The following is a 21,559-nucleotide window of genomic DNA, read 5'->3' as shown; positions in this document are numbered from 1 at the left end:
TTTATAAGTGATTTATTTATTTATTTTTTAAAAGATTTTATTTATTTGAGAGAGAGAGAATGAGAGCAAGCACATGAGAGGGGGGAGGGTCAGAGGGAGAAGCAGGCTCCCCGCCGAGCAGGGAGCCCGACGTGGGACTCGATCCCGGGACTCCAGGATCATGACCTGAGCCGAAGGCAGTCGCTTAACCAACTGAGCCACCCAGGCGCCCCTTATAAGTGATTTAGATAAGGGAGCACACAGAGACGTCCCTGGCTTACACATGACAGTTAAGTTCCTCTGTTTATATTTCAATCACATTTGACACTGTTCACCACCACCTTGTTCTTGAAACTCTCAAGACTTCTACCACAGTGCCTTCGCCTAGTTACCCTCCCATCTCAGTGTCCACTAATCTCTTACTGTGGTGAAGATCCTCTTCCTCCTCTGAACTGTGAGCTTCCCCCCAGCCCCCGCCACCAACCTGGTCCTCAGCTCTCTGCATTCTTCTTTCCATGCTCATTTCCTTGGTGAGTTCACCTGCAGTCACGGCATCATCACCCGTCACTCAATGTAGATAATTTCGGGTGGAACATGACCTTGTTCCACTGGGTGTGGGCGTGTGTGCTGTCACTGCTACATATAAAAGGTATTTTGGTGTTATGCAACGGTAACGATCAGAATTTTACACAGCTCCCCAAGGAAAAGACTGCCTGGAGGATCTGAGGAAGAGTTGTTGGCATCAGTAGCCATGAATTCCTTCCCCCTCTTCATAAAGTAAACCAAATAAAAATACATAAATACTAGAAAAGTGAGCAAAGCATGTCTTTGAAATTCTCAAGTAATGGTATACCTTGTTTGCAGGAAGGAAAAAACTAAGTAAATGAATTAATTGGCCAACAGAAGATTTTTTTTTTTAAGGCTCTAGATTCTACATTTATAAAACTCACTTAAATGAAGAAAGCACACATTTTTATTTTTTTATTTTATTTATTTTTTTTAAAGATTTTATTTATTTATTTGAGAGAGAGAGAATGAGAGAGAGAGCACATGAGAGGGGGGAGGGTCAGAGGGAGAAGCAGACTCCCTGCTGAGCAGGGAGCCCGATGTGGGACTCGATCCAGGGACTCCAGGATCATGACCTGAGCCGAAGGCAGTCGCTTAACCAACTGAGCCACCCAGGTGCCCCAGCACACATTTTTATTAATCACACCTTTGTTTTATTATTTTGCTGGTAGTCAGTCCTAGTCAGCTGATCACATTACTCTTGTGGCCTCAGTTTCAAGACAAACCTTCTAACTCCCTCCCTCCCCTTCCAATCAGATTTCTGCCCTTAAACTTTTCATATATGAATCTGCAAGCTACAGGGGACATGCAAATTTATTATTTAGACCTACAGTATATTAATCATAGGTCCTGAAATAATTTAAGGGCTATAGGCATTCCTCAGACCCAATACACAGAACAAAGAGGTTATAGACTTTTGGAATAGGAAGATAGAACTTTTTATTAATTTTTGACTAATCCCAGCAGGAAAGAAAGCACATGTTAGCAAGCTCCACAGAATATTACTCCATAGAAAAGGTTATCAAAACCCTTATGGCCATGAGCAAGACTAGGCCCAGATAGTAGCTAGGAATAGCAATAAAAGCCAAGATTTGTTGAAGGGTAGAATAAACCTTTAACATCTAGCTAATAAATAAGCTTCAGTGGGGTGCCTGGGTGGCTCAGTTGGTTAAGCGTCTGCCTTCAGCTCAGGTCATGATCCCAGGGTCCTGGGATCGAGCCCCATGTCGGGCTCCCTGCTTGGTGGGGAGCCTACTTCATCCTCCCCCTGCTTGTGCTTGTTCTCTCTCTCCCTCTCTCTGTCAATAAATAAACAAAAAATCTTAAAAAAAAATAAAAATAAATAAATAAGCTTCAGACAAGCAAAACAGGAGAAAAGGAGATGGTTGAAAACAAAACTTCTAAGGGTCAGAGCCACTAACACCCTAGATATCTGTAGTTTTGGGCCATACTCTGTGGTGACTGCTTATTAGGGCGGTACGTAAAGAGGCAGCATCTGGGGCTTGCCAGCCATGCATAGGGGTTATTAGAAGTATGTATATATGGTGGGGCGCCTGTCAGTTAAATGTCTGTCCTGGGATCAAGCCCCGCATCGGGCTCCCTGCTCAGCAGGAAGCCTGCTTCTCTCTCTCTCCCACTCCCCCTGCTTGTGTTCCCTCTCTCGCTGTGTCTCTCTCTGTCAAATAAATAAATAAAATCTTTAAAAAAAAAAAAAAGATATAATCAAATATAGGATTGGAGACAAAAAACAAACTGTTGTTTTTTTTAAAAAACCAAAGTCTGGTCACTGTATCTCAATAGTAACAGGAGCATGAGATCACTTACTATGGTTTTCTATCTGTATAGTTATAGCACTTCATTGCACAATAGCTGGCCATATGAAGCCGATTCCCTTTTCTCTATAGATCAGTGGCCCTTTGTGGAAAGTGGTTACTGCTCTATCATACAGTGAGATTAAATGTTTTCTTTTTTCTTTTTTTTTTTAATTTTTTTTTTTTAAGATTTTATTTATTTATTTGAGAGAGAGAATGAGATAGAGAGAGAGCGTGAGAGGGGGGAGGGTCAGAGGGAGAAGCAGACTCCCGGCCGAGCAGGGAGCCAGATGCGGGACTCGATCCTGAGACTCCAGGGTCATGACCTGAGCCAAAGGCAGTCGCTTAACCAACTGAGCCACCCAGGCTCCCTAATACAGTGAGATTAAAAAGATTGACAAGGATCTGAAATAATCCTTTCAAATGAGGAATCAGAGAGAAAGGCAGTAACATTTCCTTGACTGTTTCATGCATACAATGGATGCTCACTAAAACACCACCTCTCCACTGAAATGTAAACTCCATGGCGCAAGGACACTGTCTAGTGTGCTCATTACTGTATCCCCAGTGCCTGACATGCAGTACATGACTGATACCTATTTTACTAATGAATAGTTAATAAATATTAGATGAAGACAACAATACAGAGAGCAAAAGTTTAATATTTCTATTCTACAGTATATCCTTTTTTAAGAGGATCACCTTTATTTCAGATTCTTTCCTTCTTACTGTGTCTGTCATACAGTGAGGAAAGGCAAAGGAAATGATCAAAATGGATAATAAACATAAAAAGACCTAACAAAAGGTAAAACTATAATATTTCTAGATACAGAAGAAAACACAGGAGAAAATCTGTGACTTTGGTGTAAGCAAAGATTTCTTATGAAGGGCACAAAAAGCATTAACTGTACAAGAAAAAAAAAGTAAGAAATTAAACTTCACCAAAATTTAAAACGTTTGCTTTTCAAAAGACACCATAAAGAAAAAAAGGCAAGCCACTAACTAGAGGGAATATTTTCAATTCACATACTCACATATACTCACAATTCATAGACTCACTTGTATCCAGAATATATAAAGAACTCTTATAGCAACAGACCACATGCCAATTTTTTAAATGGGCAAAAAGATTTAAATAGACTTCACCAAATATGAGATACTGGTGACAAATTAGGACATGAAAAGATGTTCAGTACCATTAATCGCTGGGGAAACGCAAATGGAAGCCACAATGAGATATCACTTCACACCTACTAGAATGATTTTAAAAACTGACAATACCGAGTGCTGATGGGGATGCAGAGCAACTGGAACTCTCACAAGATGCTGGTAAGTGTAAAGTGTACAGGCATTTTAGAAAACAGTTTGACACTTTTTTCTACAGTAGGTTAAATATTCACTTAATACAAGTCCTAAAATTTCACTCCTAAGTATCTATCCAAGAAGAATGCAAACATATGTCTACAAAAAGACTTGATATGAATGTTCACAGCAGCTTCCAAAAAGTGGAAAACAACCTAAATGTCCATCAGCAGAAGAATGGATAAACTCAGCATCATTAATCACTGGGGAAGTAATCGTGGTATATACAACAATGAAATAAGGCTTAGCAATAAAAAGGGATGGACTACTGATATACACAAAAACATGAATGGAAATGAAAAACATAATGCTGAGTTAAAGAAGCCAAGAACAGGACACACACTGTATGATTCCATTTATATGAAGCTCTACAATAGGCGAAACTACGGTGATAGAAATCTGATCAGTGGATGTCTACAGCGGGGTGATGGGAGACTGCAAAGGATAACAAGGGAATTCATGGGGGAGGGTAACAGAAATTTCTACAATCTGGGAAGATGATATATAGGTGCCAATATCTGTCAAAACTCACTACATTGTACACTTAAAACACATACATCATCTTGTTTGTAAATTATATTTCCATAAAGTTGAAAAAACAATTATTTTGCAACAGTTAAGAAGTTAAGTCTTTTTTGTTACCAATAGTGGCTGGCCAGCAAATCATTACAGAGGTTAAGCAGCCCATGGGTAGTATAGAATTATCCTTGGTCCATCAGTCTTCTGCAACATACTAGAGGAATGGATTCTCTGTCCAGTGGAAAGGAATGCCTTAGGGAATTTGTTTTCCAATTCATAAAAGTTAGAGTGTGAATTTGCACACCCTCTTGTGATTAACCCAATCAAGTCGATTTTTAAAGGATTTATTTATTTATTTATTTATTTATTTATTTATTTGAGAGAGACTGAGAGTGAGTGGGAGGGAGAGAGCATCTGAAGCAGAGTCTGTGTTGAATGCAGAGCCCGACGCAGAGCCTGATCCTAACTACCTTGAGATCATGACCTGAGCTGAAACCAAGAGTCAGACCTTTAACCAACGGAGCTACCCAGGTGCCCCTTACCCAAGTCAAACTTTTAAAATATCAGGCCTAAACAATGATAACAGTTGAAGAAAGCTATTTTTTATCAGAAGGTTAATGCTTCAAAAATAAAGAATTCCCACTGTAGCAAAACAAAACACTTCTAATACATACTCTGACTGGGGTCTGGACCTTCCAAAGAGGGTGAAGAATCACCTGGTATGTGTGTTGGCAGGAACACACACACACACACGAAATGGGCAGAAATGCCTCCTTGGCCACACTCTATATGGCATAGGGGAAGAATAGCTCCACCATCAGAGAGGCAGGTTGTTAGAAGAGCCAGATGGATAGTTTTTATTTGTAACTTGACTTATAAGTGTTTATTATGATCATTTTTTTAAATGGCTGGGCACTGAAAAAGCTTTTGTGTAAACACAGGAAGGGCAGAAAGCAAAGTAAAACCTGCCACCTGCCCTCTCTACCTGCCCTGTCTTGCACTTCTCCCCCTCATCCCCTTAAATCACTGCACCTCAATCTCCAGTAAATGCTAAAACCACACCAGAGGACTTGGGTTAAGACAAAAGTAAAGAAAGATCTAGGATGGAGGTATAGGTAAGAAGTGAGGGGAGGGATGATGAATTCAGTGGATGTTTGTCCTTTCTAGTTCCCAGCGTCCATGCCCCCTTCCTAAGAGTACTCTGATGTCATTTCAAGTAATTAACTCCCCTGTGTACACCTTTGTTGGGAGAGGAAAATCAAAAGTTTTCCCTCCCTCCACCAAAACCAAGGACTTTCTCTGGGGGTGGGGGGTGCTCCTTCTCCCAGACCCTTTCTCTCTATATCCGATAGAGCCATTGGGCCCTTGATTTAAGCTTAGCCAATCAAATGATCTCTTGGCACTTGACTTCTTTAGCAGAGTGATGCAAGAAGCAAAGAAATGGTTGGCAGTGGATCTAGGCAAGACAGTTTAGCAGTTCCTTCTCTGTCATCTCTAAGCTTGCTTCCTCAGGTTTCCCTTCCACCCTGTGAGGCTCTCCTCTGTGGAGAAATAAATATTTTAAGTCGCCCCCCTTCCTCCACTATCCCCCACTGTTCTTCAATCCCCCTCCTTAGAGTTAACATCTGTTATCAGTTTGGTATATTTTCTTCCAGAAAAGTTCTACACATCCCATTCTTGTTTTTAAACAAATGCATGTATGTGTCATAAAAATTGGACATGATCCATATTGTTGTGCAACTTGCTGTTTATGAGCTATAATCTTCTCTTTTGTATCTTCTCATCACCTGATTAAAACTGTACACACAAAAATTCTGCCAAAATTGGTGTTTAGAAGTAGGGTGGGACTCAGTTAATCTCACTGTTCTATATAGCCCCTTAATTACCCATAATATGATGGATTTGGGCAAAAGTTCAGCTAGTTGAACAATGAGAATCCTAAAGAATACTAACAATGTGTCAAGCTGAAAAGTTCTTCTAGGCAATATAGAGAAGGTTCTTTTTTTTTTTTTAAATATTTTATTTATTTGTCAGAGAGAGAGAAGAGTACAAGCAGGGGGAATGGCAGGCAGAGGGAGAAGTAGGCTCCCCACTGAGCAGGGAGCCTGATGCGGGACTCGATCCCAGAATCCTGGGATCATGACCTGAGACGACTGAGCCACCCAGGCATCCCTAGAGAAGGTTCTTAAGCAGGGAAATCCCGTGATAAAGACAATGTTTCAAGAAGAATAACATGGCAACCATGTATATAACATAGACCAGAAGAAGAGATTAGAGAGCAGGGAGACTGATAGTTCAGGGGCTAACCTGGAGGATAGATCTGAAGAAATAAAATTCAGAATTACAGTGGGGCCAGAGAAATGGAGAGAAACTTTACCGAATTACAAGAAGTTAGACTAGTAGAGCAAAGACTAGGATTAGAAGGGCTAAATTTGAATTCCAACTCTGAAATTTATTAGCTGTGTGGCTTCTGGCAAGACACTTCCCTGCTCCTTATCTCAGTTACTCTGTCAGTAAAATGAAGAACTTAGAATATCAGGGCTTTTACAGTTTTTTCCCCCCAGTGGAACCCTTTTTTTCTAGGGGAAAAACAAGGCAAGATTGTTTTGGCTGAAGCATAGGTAAAGGGCTTAGAGCCTCAGCTAGCCTCCATTTCACTTCTCTCAGCCACCTCTGAGGCATTTTTGAGGAATCTCCGAAGGACTAGGGAACAACATTTGAGAAATTTCTAAAGATTCTACTACCGACTCTAATATTCAATGACTCAAGGAGGTAAACTTGGCAGATGTGCCTAGGAAAACAGTAATGACTTTAAGAGTTGCCACAAAATCATATAATAGGGTAAATTGACCTCCAATAAATTTGCCTGCTTTTCTTTCCAGGCCAACTCAATTTAATGTCCCAAATCTCATCCAAACCTTGTGCAAGCAGTAATCTAAACTCCATATAAACAATACAGTCACAAATATTTCACTGCCTAACAATACAGTTCATTCCAACTTGAGATCCACCAACTAATCAAAGATTCTTTCTTACTGAACCGAAGTCTGTCCCTCTATCACTGTCATCTGAAATAAAGGTGCTTATTCTACCTTCTGGACCTAAAGCAAGTAAATCTAGCCCCTCCTCCATAGGAGAATCCTTCAGCTGTTTGAAAAGAGCTATCAAGTCTCCCTTATCACCCTTTATTCTCTCTTGCTCTGACCTGCCAAGATGCTCCACGGAGGTAGCCTGCTCTAGTTCTGGTTCAATTCAACATTTTCTAAGCATCTAAGTGCTTAGATGTACAAGTAGATTTTTATTTACTCATGGCTTTAAAGACTTAATCAAACCAGATGATCTTCCTTAAAACAAATGACTAGCTTAATGGTGAAAGGTAAATAGAACTCAAACTCATTATCTGGTAACTATTCTTTTCTTGCTAAACATTAGCTGCTCCCAGTTTATCAGAAGTAGATTGCTAAGTCTTTTGACCCAAAGCTAATTGTGAAAATATCTATCCAGGGATCCAAAAAGATCTAAGACTCAAGGTCCACTGAGGCAACTATAGATAATAAATAAATTAAGTATCCTGACTTCAAAACCTGTAATCTCATCATCTCTCAGGGGAATATAATTCTCACCAGTATAAAATTCAATTATCACCAAGGTGACACAGAATATCATCAATGTTAATAAGAAAACTTCATTCGCCATTCTCCATGCCACCCACTGCATGTTCCACCACAGGTCTGTGGCTTGGGCCTGGGTATCTGCCAGTCAGGGTAGTTTGGGGATGGGAAGTAGAAAGTATGACAGAGTCCCTAAGGAGAAATCAAGCCAGTATAGCCACAGTCCATGATGCTTATGGGAGCGTAGAGCTTTTATGGTTTCCTGTGCTCCAGTTGTCCTGGTAACCTGAGGCCTCCCTATTTTTGTTGGCATCATGGGGCCAAGAGCGGAAGCAAAGCTGGAGCACCAGCAAGATTTGCAGGAAAAAAATGTGGGTAATGCAGCAGTTATGCCACAGGAGGGTCAAGCCCAGGGCATAAGAATTACCTGGTTAGGGGAGAAGAGGGAGTAGTGTCTTGTAAAAATCAGATTTCCAGATTCCACTTGCAATGTTTCTGATTCAACAGGTCTAGGATGAGCTCAAAAACCTGCAATTTTAAGAAGCTACCTCCTACCAAGTAAGACAAAGACCACACTTTTGAAAAACGAGGCTAAGCAAACAAATCAGGAGTCAGAGAGAAAAAGTATAAACATCTGTCAACTTCAGAAAGCCCATATTCTAGCACAGTTCTCAACATGAGCAGGGGCGGGGTGGGAGGGGATGATAGATTTTGCCTTCCAGGTAGGTATTTGGCAATGCCTGGAGACATTTTTGGTTGTCACAGTGGAGGTCGGGATGCTCCTAAACATCCCATAGTTCACAGGACTGGCCCCCAACAACAAAGGATTATCTAGCCCAAAACATCAGTGCCATGGTTGAGGATATTCTGCCCCTCAACACCAACATGCCCATTCCACAGAAATTAATGCTACATACACAGTTTTGGTCATAGTACAGAGAATTATGTGAGGTCCCCTGGAAAAAAATGAGACCCCAAAAATCACTTTAAAAAAAAATAGTGAATGTTATTAAAGATATGGATAAGGAAGAGACTAGAACAACAGACACTAGGGGCGCCTGGCTGGCTCAGTTGGTAGAGCATGTGACTCTTGATCTCAGGGTCCTGAGTTCAACCCCCACGTTGGGCATGGGGCCTACTTAAAAACAAAAACAAACAAACAAAAATTAGAACAACAGACAATGAAGGGAAGTAGGTATGGACAATGATGGTAAGCCAAGAAGGAAATCAAGGGAGGACAAGGCATTGGGTGACAACAGTGGGCAATGAATGCCATTCCCTCAATGGATGCAGCCTCTCTCCACACGCAGAAGATTGGTAAAGAGAAATCTATTAAAAATAACATAAGCAAAAAAACAAAAAGGAAAGGAAAATGGATAAAGGAAATGTGAAGAAGGAGCTTTAGGATACATCAAGCATAGATCTGGAGTGAAAGAAGACAATGGAGATTCTTCTGTAAAAGAATACTAAAGACTCTTCAGCAATGATAAGAAAACAGAGGACTCCTAGAAGGAGGTCAGGAATTATGTGAGAAAGGAAAAAAAAAAAATTATGATGATCTTCTAGCCCTAATTTCCCCCCACCCACCTTCACCCCAAGAAAGATAGGTCCGAAAAAAGTTCTTTGCTTTTATTGAGCAGACATAATGAAAGGGAAGGGAAGCTGAAGAAAGAGGAGCACACCTGAGAACTCTTCTCAAAGGAAAAGAGGGTGGTGCTCAAAGAGAATAGAGAAGTAAGGCTCAAAGAGAGGGAGAAAAGATGTTTTGGGGAAAGAAGAGAAAAGATGAGGGAGAGATCTGGTAGCCACTTGAGGGAGAGGGACTTTAGGGACTCTTTCTCTTTAGGAAAGAGAAATTAAAGGAGAACTTTTTTTTTTTTTTTTTTAAGCACTGCTTTTGGGATATGAGAGATGAGATACAGCCTTCATCTTCTACACCTTCCAAGGAATCTTCAGTAAAATCTGACATTATTCATCAGGGCTTTGGGGATTGGGTCTGCATCTTTTCTCAGTTGTGACAATAGGTACTGGCCTTTAGACAGATCAAGAGCCCAGTTACACACATTTTTACCATGTTTGACATGACCAGAAGATTTCTGGAGCAGCCAAAAGACAGCCATATGACAATAAACTAACTCCCAGGGTTTAGAGCTGTACTAACACAAGTCACTCACCTCATGGGGCTATTTAAATTTAAATTAACTAGAATTTAAAATTTCATTTCTTAGTCACACTAGCTATATTTCAAGTGCTCAAAAGCCACATGTGGCTAGTGGCTAGGGATTAGACAGGACAGGTAGAGAACATTTCCATCATCACAGAAAGTTCTATTGGACAGTGCTGTAGTAAAGAAGAAAGCTTAGACAAATAGCTAACAAAAAACGAACCTTTTAAAATCTTTAAAGAGCTGCCACATTGAAAAACAAGTAGATTTTTTTCCATGTTGTTTCAAAAAGTAGAATTAAGGGGGGAAAATGAGATGCCATAACATGACAGATTTCAGCTTAACAACCCTCTAGTAGCTAAAGCCAGATAACAGTAGAATGGGCAGCCTCTGACCACAAGAGGAAGTAACCCATTTCATTCAGTAGAGATAGTCAAGCAAAGACCTACCTGATCATCTTTCAGAAGTAACGAAGAACTAGACGCCTTCTAAGTATCTAGTTCTGAGTCTGTAATTTTAAGAGAGCAATTTCCAAATAAGATAAAAGTAGAGTCATAAATAGAATTTCAAAAGTCACTCCTGCCACAAGCAGATCGTAGAGCAGGCAGGAACAATGAAAACATATAAGTGGACAGGGAATTTAGTCAAAATTAATGGTGGTTAGTTAGGGGTTAATTATTGGTGGTATGGGCTATCATGAATTACACGAACTTGTTAAGAATGGTACCAATGGTTCAGAGACAAGGTAGGAAAACTTCAACATAGGTTATTAATGGAAACTCAACCAGAGTTGAAATCAGTACTAGAACCAGAGGATCTTTTATATTCTCTGCCAGAGAGAACACCAGGCTAAGCATAGCAATTGAATGTTCTTGGGACTCTGGCCCCTCCATCCCATTCTCCTGCCATTCACCACAGTCTTATTTGTCATCTCTCTCAACTCCTGAAACTCAGTCTCCTTCATGTGATCTCATCATCTGCACAGGAACAGCTCCTCTCATCCTTCTCATCTCAATAGAGAATGCCAAAGGATGAGGTCTCTTAACTTTCTATTCTATCTATGAACTTAACCCATCCTCATCTTGCACCCCAAAATGTACTTGGCTTGATTATAATGAAACATACTGAATATATATTCATATACATGTACTGACTTGTTATATTATTTGTGCATTTTAGTGTATATGTGTACGTGAGAGAATTCACGCACACACATGCAGTAACATCCATTGTTGGTAAGCACTGAGGAATCTGGCCCCAGAATTGTGAAATTCACTCTTTAGTGGCTAGCACAACACCAAGCTTAAGTGGGGTCATTCAATGGACTCTACAATTGACCATGTCACGCTTCTGGATGCAAAATACTGGAAGAAGAGACTGAAGTAGATGTAAATTTGAAAACTCTTATTCTTGTAGGAAAAACAGTGGAAACATAAGCATCTTAGAGGAAGAAGAGCTTAATCCTAAGGGGAAGGTTGAAGCCTTGGTGAAAGCAAGCATAACAGGGTTTACAAACAGTCCAGAATCAGAAAAAGGTGAGAAGAGGAAGGAAGACAGAAGAAGATCATGCAGAATAAATAAAATCCAACCTTTAAAAAAAAAAAAAAAAGGTCTTATCAAAGAGAAAGGCAGAAAAAGGAAGATTTCAACAAGAGTGTTAAAGATGGAAAAGAGCCAGAGAGGGCTGTGGGCTTAAAAAAAAAAAAAAAAAAAAAAATCAATGAAGAAGTAGTGGTGTATGTTGGCAAAGAGAAGTGTAGAGTTAAGGGAAGGGAGAGAATTTATGGTAGAGGAAGTTGGTGTGAAGTTTTCCTCTAAAGATGCCCAGCAGAGCAAAGGAGGAATGAAGGCAAAAGCCACTGGGAATAAGGTAGAGCTGGGCCTGAAACAGCACAGGAGAAAGCAACAGGGCCCAAAGTAGGAAATTATTTTCTTTTTTTTTTTTAATTAACTGACCCAGATTTTCTTGTCTGGGGCCAAAGGCAACTGCAGGATTTAAAGATCTTTAAAATAAATTATAAAGATCCTACTCCCTGCAATTGCCTTTGGCCCAAAATAAAATAAACTATAAAGATCATGACAGAATTAGTGTCAGTTTCTGAGAAAGTACAAAATACCATTGTAGAGTTAATTTTAGCAATCAGGCTAATAAATGCTGTTATAGTAATGCTACTGTGAATAAAACACCTTTAGCTTTCTCTTTTTATCAGCTACGGGGTAAAAACAGAAACTTTGTAGTTACATGTATGTCCACAGAAAATAGTAAGTAACTTAATATATACTTAAAACCGAGTTATTTGTCTTTATATACTGTAGCCTATTGCCCCACCCCAAGAAATGTTTTACTTGGTTCACGATTCATAGGACAGGTTAAAGGGCTACACAGAAAAAAGCTAAGGTTAAAAATAAAGACCATAAGATGAGGGAGGGGGAAATGAGATGTGTTGTGCTGATAACAGAAATGGGGCATTAGAAACACAGAATTCACTCAAGTCAGCAAGGGGAAAATGGCACAAAAGCATGACAATGCCATACAACTAATCTTGATAGCCTCACTGAGGGTTCCAAATCAAATATTGAACCAGATTTTTCAACTTTTCTATTTTTAAAACATCAACATTTAATCGTTTGATAAATGCAGTTATATGATTTTAAATGACTATTAAAATTAGCACATCAATGCCTAATTCTTTGGCAAAGGCCAAATGGCAGGCAGTAATGTTAGACACATATAACCTCGCCCTTAAGTCACTCACTGCTCTTCTTTCTCAGAGGCCGTGGATTGCACCTGCAAGGCCAGATCCCAAATCCTCAGGCCAGCATTCAAAGCCTTTAATGACATAGCCACAACAATACCTATCTAACCCTAAATCCCGCTACCCCCAAAACCTAGCCTCCACTGTCCGAGCGCACAGACCTCTGGACAGACCTTATCTCTGGGGTCTGGCCATTTCCACCTTCCTACCTGGTGTGGAAGTCTCCTTCCATCTACAGGTTCTGGCTCGCCAAGGCCTACACTGGCGCTGCGGTCCTCCCGCACTCCAGTCCGCTGCGCTCTCGCTCCGCAGCCCCGCACTCCGCCCCTCCCTGGGGCGCCTGCACCACCTCACCCACTTGCCGTTTTGCCCCGGGGCCCCTTTCCCTCCCCTAGGCCAGCTCTCTGGGGCCTTCTCCCTGCCCTCCCACCCCAAAATTCTCCCAAGGGACATTCCCCGCCTGCCTCCAGTCACAGACTGTATTCGGTGTCTACTAGGGGGTTCGCGCCTGGGGTAGAAGCAGGACCTGGACCCCGCAGGGCCCCTCCCCCTTAACTCCCTCGCCGGGCTACCCCGGCCCAGCCACCCTCGGGGGCTCCGGCCACCCAAATCTCCCCGCCGCGGCCGGTCCCTCCATCCGGTGGCGGGCAGCGGGGGTCGGCGGTGACTCACCGGAGGGCCGGCGGCCGGGGGGGCCGGAATGCGCTCACTTCCTCACCACGCGCACCTGCCCGGCGCCGCTGGAGCGCCGCCCGGCTGGGCCTCCGGCGGATGTTTTTTCTGTCCGCGCGCGCGCGCGGGCAGTGAGCGCCAACCGCCCCCTCCCGGCCGCGCCCCCCCCCCCCAACTGGCATCCCCAACGACCGCTGCCCCAAGAATCACAGAATTGGGCCCTACTACTGACATCCCCAACACACAAGCACACACACACAGCAACCACAAGCGTGGACTCCGACCCCAAACGGCTGGAGACGCACGCTGGAGCACACACACCAGCAGGAATGCAAGTGGGTTCAACCAACACCTTCCCGACACCCACCGCCCCACAACTTCGGAGAGAGGGATCCTGGCTCAGCCCCAGCCTTTCTTTCCAGAAGCCCCCTACTCCTGCCCATATGCCTACCTTATCTTCATTACACGCGGCTCTCACTTCGGTCCCCATTATCTCACACAAACCAATTCCCACTGGGCCCCCTTTGCCTTCCAGCATCAGCATCAACTTCAAGCTTCCCAGCTTCCCAGTCGTGTCTGCCCCCTACTGGGTTGGCTCCAGGTTGCAGGAGCAAAAGACTGGTCCAGACTTTCAGGGTGTCAGCAGGACCCCCTTCCCCAGAAAGGCAGCAGCAGAGCTACTGACCACTGACAAGAGGTCTGGGCCCTTGTGCTAGAAAGGCCTTCTCCTCCACCTCCTCCAGCCATGTATCCCACACACAAGCCTGTATCAGGGCACCCTGCTTCAACCATGAGTTTCCTTTTTTCTCTTGGTACTCCTCTGAAACAGAAAGGGTATCAGACCTGACTAGGGTGACCATGTGGTACAGTCGGCATCTCCATCCACTTAAGCTCTCTACTGGGAAGAGAACAGATAGGGAGTCTGAGGTGGATGGATGAAGTTGTTTCTGAATGGTCAAGAGCTGAGGCAGGGTAGCCCTCTAAAAAGCTCAGCCAGAAGTAGTTGTAGCTGATCCACTGGGTGACGGAATGGGAGTCTTGAAGTAAAAGGGACTGGAGACTTAGAAGGAAAAACAGAATGTCAGAGTGATCGGCCCTCTGCATAGGAGGGGAACAGCTAGGATAGGGTCTTTGGAGTGTGGCAAACTGTAGCAAAGAGATGGCCAGCATTTTGGAGTGGTCAGAAAAAAAGAACTTGAGAGTTCACATGAGTGGGGATGGGACACAATGGATCAGAATCCTAATGTGAAAAGCAGGAGTCCCAAAGTTAGCTGGAAGGATGAGAAAATGACACCTCTTCCCAGGGCAAAAGTGAGGGTACTGACCTAGGAAAAGTGGGTTTACCAGCAACACTGTTTCTCAAACTGGAGGTGGTAAGGACAACATGGAACATAAATGTGAAAAGGGCGGAAGTCTGTGGTAGGAGATAGCAGCCCCCAACAAAAGCCCTCAGCAATGCAGAGCTGTTCGAAGTGATTCAAACAATGAACATACCTATTTTGTCTCTGAGCTCTAGCACCAATCACAGGAGCTAATATTTTCTGAGGGCCATGTGCCAGGGACACTACTAACAGCATTACATGCATTACCTCATTGAAAGCCTCTTAACAATCCTATGAGTTAATATTACTATCCCAATGTAAAGATAAGGAAACAGAGAGGTGAAGTGGCTTGCCCAAAGTCACACAGTCTCAAGTAGAATCAGGATCTGAATTCAACTAGTCTGACTCTATAACCTATGCTCTTAATCACCCACCTTGGGGGTCTCTAGAACCTGCAGGAAACCCAAAAGAGGATGTCAGAGGATTCCTCAATTCTCATTCCATAATGTACAATAGGAAAGAGGGGTACCTCTGTGAAACTGCACTGACTCACACCATCAGGGCATTTAAAGATGTTCCTCTTTGAAAGAACCATCCCCAGATATGGGAAGATCTTATATCTGCTGTATGTTTGGAGGTATGGAACAATGCATCCTCAGTATGCCTGTGGAAAAGAGACACCTACCTCCCCATCTCTGTGGGGCAGCCATGTCTCTAGGATACTTCCGGGAGACTCTGCCCTAGGGTCTGAGAAACATTCTGCACTCCAGGAGCCTGTTCGCTCTCCTGGAGCCTCTGGCTGTCGCACCCTACTGCAGCTCCTTGGTTTGGCTGGGGCACAGGATTAGCCATCCCCAGGAAATGCCTCCCTCCGGTCCAGGCAAGGATCCCAGCACACACACCCCTGGAGTGTGTGTGTTGGGGGGGGAATGCTTCCTTCTCTCCAGGTCAGGGAAGAGATGTAGGGACCACCTGGGGGCCCTCACCCCTCCCACCTCCTTGCTGGGGAAGTGCCCAATCCAGTGCCCCTTCCATGGCCACCTCCCTCCCCAGCTGTGCCGGGGCATGAATCAGCTCTCACAGCTTGTTAAAGCTAGACCTCTTGTTTTCATGCCCTCACCTCAGGAAACAGACTTACAGCTTTTCCAGCTCTACTCAGCAGGGGGCCAGGGTCCTCACTTTATAAACATCCCCAAGCCTGCGAGAGCAGAGGGCACGGAGATGGTGTGAGACAGGAGCCCAGGGGAGAAAGAGAGAAACTAAGACCCAAGGAGAAAAACAAAGAAAAGCCAGAGACAAGCCAGAGTAGCCTGAACAGAGACCAAGAAGGGATCGCGAGGGCTGTGCACAGGAATGACCCTAAGGATGCGCTGGACTGGACAGGCGAAGGGGGTCCTGGGAAGTTGGGGGATCATCTGCTTGGTGATCTCTCTGCTCCTCCAGCAGCCAGGAGTCCACAGCAAGTGCTACTTCCAAGCTCAAGGTAAAGCTGGGGGAGGCATTAGGAAAGGACAGGGACAGAGGGAGCTGGGGTTTAGAGATGATCTGGGGGGGCTTAGAGATGATCCTCTATCGGAATACCCAGACTCCCCCCAGCTCGGAAACAGGAGAGACTAAAAATGGGGGTGATATGCACTTACTTTCTCCCACTCCAGACCACAAGCAATCCTGTCTGCCACCACCACTCCCAAACACCCTAATATTTCCTATTCTTCCCTAGCCCCCTGCCACTATGAAGGGAAGTATTTTACCCTGGGTGAATCTTGGCTCCGCAAGGACTGTTTCCATTGTACCTGTCTGCATCCCGTCGGTGTGGGCTGCTGTGACACGTGAGTGACCGAAGATGGCCATAGAGAATGGCTCTGACATAAGTTACTGAGGGCTGGCCAGGGTGTAACCATATTGCTGTGATGTGAGAATGAACAGAACAGAGGTATGAGGCTGGCCGAACCTGAAGGTACCAACAAGAGTTTGAGAGATAAGGCTGCAGGCTACAAAGTGAGGGGATGTAGGGGTGGGTCCGGAGAGAAAATATTTCTGCTATGAAATGAAAAAATCCATATATGGTAGGCGAGAGCTTAGTTAGGGGACCAAGAGGGCACTAAAGATATGGGAGGAATGCTGGCAGAGAGCAAGTGTGGGGCAGGGATAAAGATGGCCCTTCACTGTGCTGACTCCTTTCCCATCCTTTGGTTCCCCAGGTCCCAGCATCCCATCGACTTCCCCGCGGGCTGTGAGGTACGTCAGGAGGCAGGAACCTGCCAATTCTCCCTGGTGCAAAAATCTGACCCTCGGCTACCCTGCAAAGGGGGAGGGCCCGACCCAGAATGGGGCTCAGCTAACACCCCTGCTCCTGGGGCTCCTGCTCCCCACTCCAGCTAAACTCAACTGATCACCCTTCTGCTGACTGCCCACTGCTGCTGCCACTTCCAGGGAAACCACTAGCAGCTGCCAATTTATTCTGAATAAATAAATTAATGCTACAGCTGAAAGCCTGCCTCTCATTGTCCGTGCCATTGGACCCCATGTGGGGAAAATGGGCCCTACTAGAGTCCAGGTGCTGAGTTCTTAGTATCCTGAAGAAAGTGTCACGGTGAGCCAGTTTCAGATGGTTATGGTGCTGGTGCTGGGGCCTGGGGCTGCATATGAGGCCAGGGTAGGGCTTGTGGGCAGCACCTTGATGGGGAGGTCCCAGCTGAAGGTGTCTACAGGCACTTGCTCAGGCCCAGTCCAGGTGACAGGCTCAGGCTGTTCCAAGGGAGGTAGAAGCACTAAACCTGGTTCTCGCGATGTTACAAATTCAAAATGCAATCGCCACTTCAGGGACACTGTGGAAAAGAAAAAGATAAAAGGCAGAGGCATTAGAAGCCAGGAGTAAAAACCAATGCAGGATGTGGTTAGTGAATGAGGAAAAAAAGCGGTATTCAGGAAAAGAGGGAAAAGTCACAGGGCTAGAAATCTGTTAACTAGAAATGTGACAATCAGGATAGCAAGGTCAAGCATCTGATAACCATAGCGTGGACTTGGTAGCTTGAAGTAAACATGCTGCGGAATCAGAGATCGGTGTATCATAGGGTCTCAGTGGGTAGGGGAAGGAAGGATACCTGCAAAGCTCTTAAGAGTTTAAGTGTTGGTGCATCTAGGACACAGGTTGAAGGTCTGAGAAAGTGTTAAGGGTCAGAGGCTGGGTGTTAAGGGTCAGAGGCTGGCCAGGAGTTTGTTAGGAATCAGGACCCATTACACTCTATGGAAATACGGCATTTTACTCTCTTCCCCCCTCCAATAAGGGTCAGGATCTCACCAACGGCTGTGCAGAAGCCTGGGGTGGAGCTGAGAGGGATGGGGAGAGAGAAGCTGGTTCTGGTTGTATGCAGGCAGGACTCCTGGTGCCGGGCATGAGTCACATGAGACACAGAGGGGACACCCCCCGTCCTGCGGCGCCTCTGGTACTCGGGCTGTACACGCTCCTCAGTCTGTAAGCTTACTGAAAACTGGGAGCAAGAAGAGAAGTAGGTGGTAGCAGGCACTGAGAAGTGCAGACTTTAGATGAGAGGCTTGAGCCCAACCTCAAGCTGTTTTACCAAAAGGACCCTGGGTGACCACACTATTCACTTCTATATACCACCCCTCTATGCAGGCCCTTCTTCCTCCCTAGCCCTCCAAGCCCAGCATCCCAAAAGCCCCTTTCCTTCTCACCTGCAAACAAGCTACAGTTCCTTCCCCTAAGTTTAAGGTCCCCACCACATCCTCGCCGAGTCTGTATACAGATTTGAAGATGCCAAATGTCCCAACTTTTCCTCGGCCATCACTGATATTGTATAGATCTGGGGAGAATGGGACACTATAAGCCTGGAGTCCACACTGGGGAGTACCTTGGGCTGGGAACCAGAGGCCCAAGGTGGGGCTTTTCTTTATAATGTGGGATATGTAAGTGAATCCTCAGAAGTACGTGGCAATTAGGAAAATCTGTAATACTATGGGGTGGGGGTGGGGTGGGGGGGGTGGCAATTGTGAAAGGATTCTCACGGAGGCTGCGGCAGGATGTGGCAGCCATGAGGCGCTCCCCAGCCAGCTCAGCTAGCCATGAATCCTTCTTCCCACCTTCATCCTCCTCCAAGAATGGACTAGATGGGGCTACAGCCTCATCCTGGGGAAACCGGACATCTTGAAGGCCTACAGAGAGAGTAAGTGGAAAGCAGTGCTAGGAGGGAACAGACAGTAGAGGTTAGGGTTTTAGACTCCAACCTGTGAAAGCTGAAGGTAATGGGAGCCATGCCCCAGGTACCCATCTTAACCTATTGTCTAGAACCCTCCCTCTCCAACCCCTTCGCACCTTTACTAAGACCAGGAAGCCTCCCTCCAGCCCCCCTCACAAGCCCTCTACAGATCATTTCCAGAAATCCTTACTTACCTGTCAGCACAAGAACCCTCAGAGGAACCCTGAGTAAAGTGATGGGTGAGTTGACACGCTGGCAGCCAATGGTCAGTTTGTAGACATACTTGACTGACTGACCCCGAAAGGAGGGTGGTCCCTCTATGGGCAGCACTTCACTGTAGGAGTCTGGTTGGGAAGTAGTAGTCAGGGCAGCCAGAGGCAGCCAGAGAAGTCCTCCCTCCAGGAGCCTTAGAAGGCAATCCAGGGGTGGGGAGGAGGCAGTCACTCACATGATTTGGACTCTCCGGGATCTAGCCTCAGATCACAGAAAAGGATTTTTGGTGGAGTGGAAAGGATACACTGACCTCTCTCACCTAAAAGAGATTAAAAAGACTGCAATTTATTTTTATTTTCTTTTAAAGATTTTATTTATTCATTTGGGACACAGAAATACAGAGAGAGACAGCATGAGCAGGCGGGAGAGGCAGAGGGAGAGGGAGAAGCAGGCTCTCTGCTGAGCCAGGAGCCCAATGTGGGCCTTGATCCCAGGACCCTGGGATCACGACCTGAGCCGAAGGCAGACGCTTAACCATCTGAGCCACCTAGGCTGCAGCCACCCAAAAGACTGCAATTTAATGACCCCACTGTCCAGTACCGGATGAAGCTAGCACAGCAAGTAGGGGCAGTAAGCACTGCCAACAAAGGGCAGCCCAAACTAAGCCACCCCCCTTTTCTTGTTTTAAGATAGGACCAGTCTTAAACCCCCAAAGTAACAATTACATTCCCCCTCATCTCCAATATGACAAAGACAGGAAGGACCCACTAGAACAATTTTACAAATTTACTCTCAGGTGACAATGACTCCCCCTTCTAAAGGCAAATGCCCTTCTCTAACCTCGGTGCGGTAGAAAGACAGTCTGGCTCTCCGGCTGGACGTCTGGCTGACTGGAGTCAGGGGGAGGTAGTGCTACTCGACTCTCACTTGCATGGAACTGGCAGTGGATTTGGGCACTGGCCCAGGCCAGAGCCTCACTATGGGAGGAGGAAAAGAAGGCATCAGAGGGGAGTTGCTGACCTCATAAATGCTCTCCCAAGCTCCCTAACCCCCCCCTGAGGAGACCAACACGGTGAGGTGGCTGTCCTAGGAATCAGGGAATCTAGAATCCCAAAGAGAATCCATTAAACAAAGAGAAGTATACTATGGGTAAAAGTGGGAATGGGGGAGGAGGGAGGAAGGGAGGGTAGAGGGTTCTGTCAACCACATCTTTTGTTAAACAGCCCTTTCTTTCCTACAATGAGAACACAATGAGCAAGAAGGTGGTGGCGCAGCTACAGGACAACCTGAGCTCTGGCTTAGCACTACAGATACCAGACTTCCTCCCAAAAGAACCACCTTCTTCAGTAGCTCCATCCCCACCTGGATGCAGAAGTGGCCGTGGGGGGCAGGGGGTTGGTGACCGTCACTACACACTCCAGCGCCTCCCCCGCCAGAAACACAGGACCTCGGCTCAGCTCTGCTACCACTTCAATCATGGCAGCTCCGGAATCAAATCTAGAAGGAAACAGGTCTGGTCAGAGGTCAGTACCATGGCAGGGAGGGGCGTCTGCGGCGAGTCTGGGGGCGAGGACAGAGGAGACGGGCGCTCACCACCACGGTGTCTGAGGGAAGCTCCTGGATTTGGGGTGCGGGAGGTGGATGGGAAGTACGGGTGGCAGCTGACTCAGTAGGGGGAGGTCGTCGCTCGGGCTCCCAGTCCCCCGCCCCTCTTAACGCCCACTTAGTCCCCTTACCCCCCCTCCCGGAACCTCCAAACCGGCCTCCGCCCCCCTCCCGCCAGATTCCAGGTCCCAGCCCAAGGCCACAGCCCCCCGTCACCTCGTGCCCCAACCCCGGGCACCTCGCACGGTCGAAAACGGGGTCTCGGCACACCGAGGCCCTCACCTGCCCGCCCCTGCGGACCCGGCCAAGTACGTGGCGGCGTCCGCGGCAGAGGCGGGACTTCCCTTCAGGCCCCTTCCCGACCGAGCGCCTTCCGGCCGGAAACGCCCGCCTGGCCGGACCGGAAGGGGCTCTGGTCGTCCCGCCGCCTGGGGTCAACTTCCCACGGGCTGGCACCTGGGCGCAGGGGCTGTCCCAGACACCAACCGGCGGGACCCGGCGCCTTACCCAGGGAGGGGCCTGGCGCCACGGCCCTTGGACCGGGCTGAGGCTGCCGCGAGCTCCTAGGACGGTCCCGGGGGCGGTTCCTTGCGGGCTGGCCCCCGGGGCTCCTCCCCTTTCCGCGGACTCGGTAGCTCTTTGGCCGGGCAAACTAATCACCGCGGCCCAATGACGACGAGGCCCGACCCTTCCCTCCCAGGACCCAGAGAGACGACCGAGGGGGAGTCCGAAGCGGCTTCATTGCTGTCGCCGCCGACGCC

The 21,559-nt window shown here is 46.1% G+C and overlaps 2 protein-coding genes across 6 annotated transcripts; one reads left to right on the top strand and one right to left on the bottom strand.

Annotated features, from left to right (window-relative positions):
- Positions 1–2,999: 2,999 nt before the first annotated feature.
- Positions 3,000–21,431, bottom strand: RGP1 (RGP1 homolog, RAB6A GEF complex partner 1). 5 transcript variants are annotated; one of them, XM_045882653.3, is made up of 9 exons: positions 21,306–21,431; positions 20,556–20,690; positions 20,034–20,170; positions 19,429–19,512; positions 19,175–19,324; positions 18,790–18,936; positions 18,460–18,587; positions 18,065–18,254; positions 3,000–17,591 (listed from the first exon to the last, which is right to left on the bottom strand). In XM_045882653.3, the coding sequence occupies exons 2-9, from the start codon at positions 20,669–20,671 to the stop codon at positions 17,368–17,370; spliced, it is 1,176 nt and encodes a 391-aa protein (XP_045738609.1). In that variant the 5' UTR covers positions 20,672–20,690; positions 21,306–21,431; the 3' UTR covers positions 3,000–17,367. The 5 variants fall into 5 exon arrangements, with proteins under 5 accessions (XP_045738609.1, XP_045738606.1, XP_045738608.1 ...); XM_045882650.3 differs by lacking the exon at positions 21,306–21,431 and adding an exon at positions 21,037–21,174; XM_045882652.3 differs by lacking the exon at positions 21,306–21,431 and adding an exon at positions 21,081–21,173.
- Positions 16,112–17,248, top strand: MSMP (microseminoprotein, prostate associated). The gene is made up of 3 exons (XM_045882658.2): positions 16,112–16,246; positions 16,484–16,592; positions 16,965–17,248. The coding sequence occupies exons 1-3, from the start codon at positions 16,117–16,119 to the stop codon at positions 17,143–17,145; spliced, it is 420 nt and encodes a 139-aa protein (XP_045738614.1). The 5' UTR covers positions 16,112–16,116; the 3' UTR covers positions 17,146–17,248.
- Positions 21,432–21,559: the final 128 nt, after the last annotated feature.

This window comes from Mirounga angustirostris, unplaced genomic scaffold, assembly GCF_029215605.1.
Source record: "Mirounga angustirostris isolate CCGP_5_RB_7025 unplaced genomic scaffold, mMirAng1.0.hap1 SCAF_15, whole genome shotgun sequence".
In the NCBI taxonomy this organism is placed as follows: Eukaryota; Metazoa; Chordata; class Mammalia; order Carnivora; family Phocidae; genus Mirounga; species Mirounga angustirostris.
This window is presented reverse-complemented; position numbering and strand designations above follow the sequence as displayed.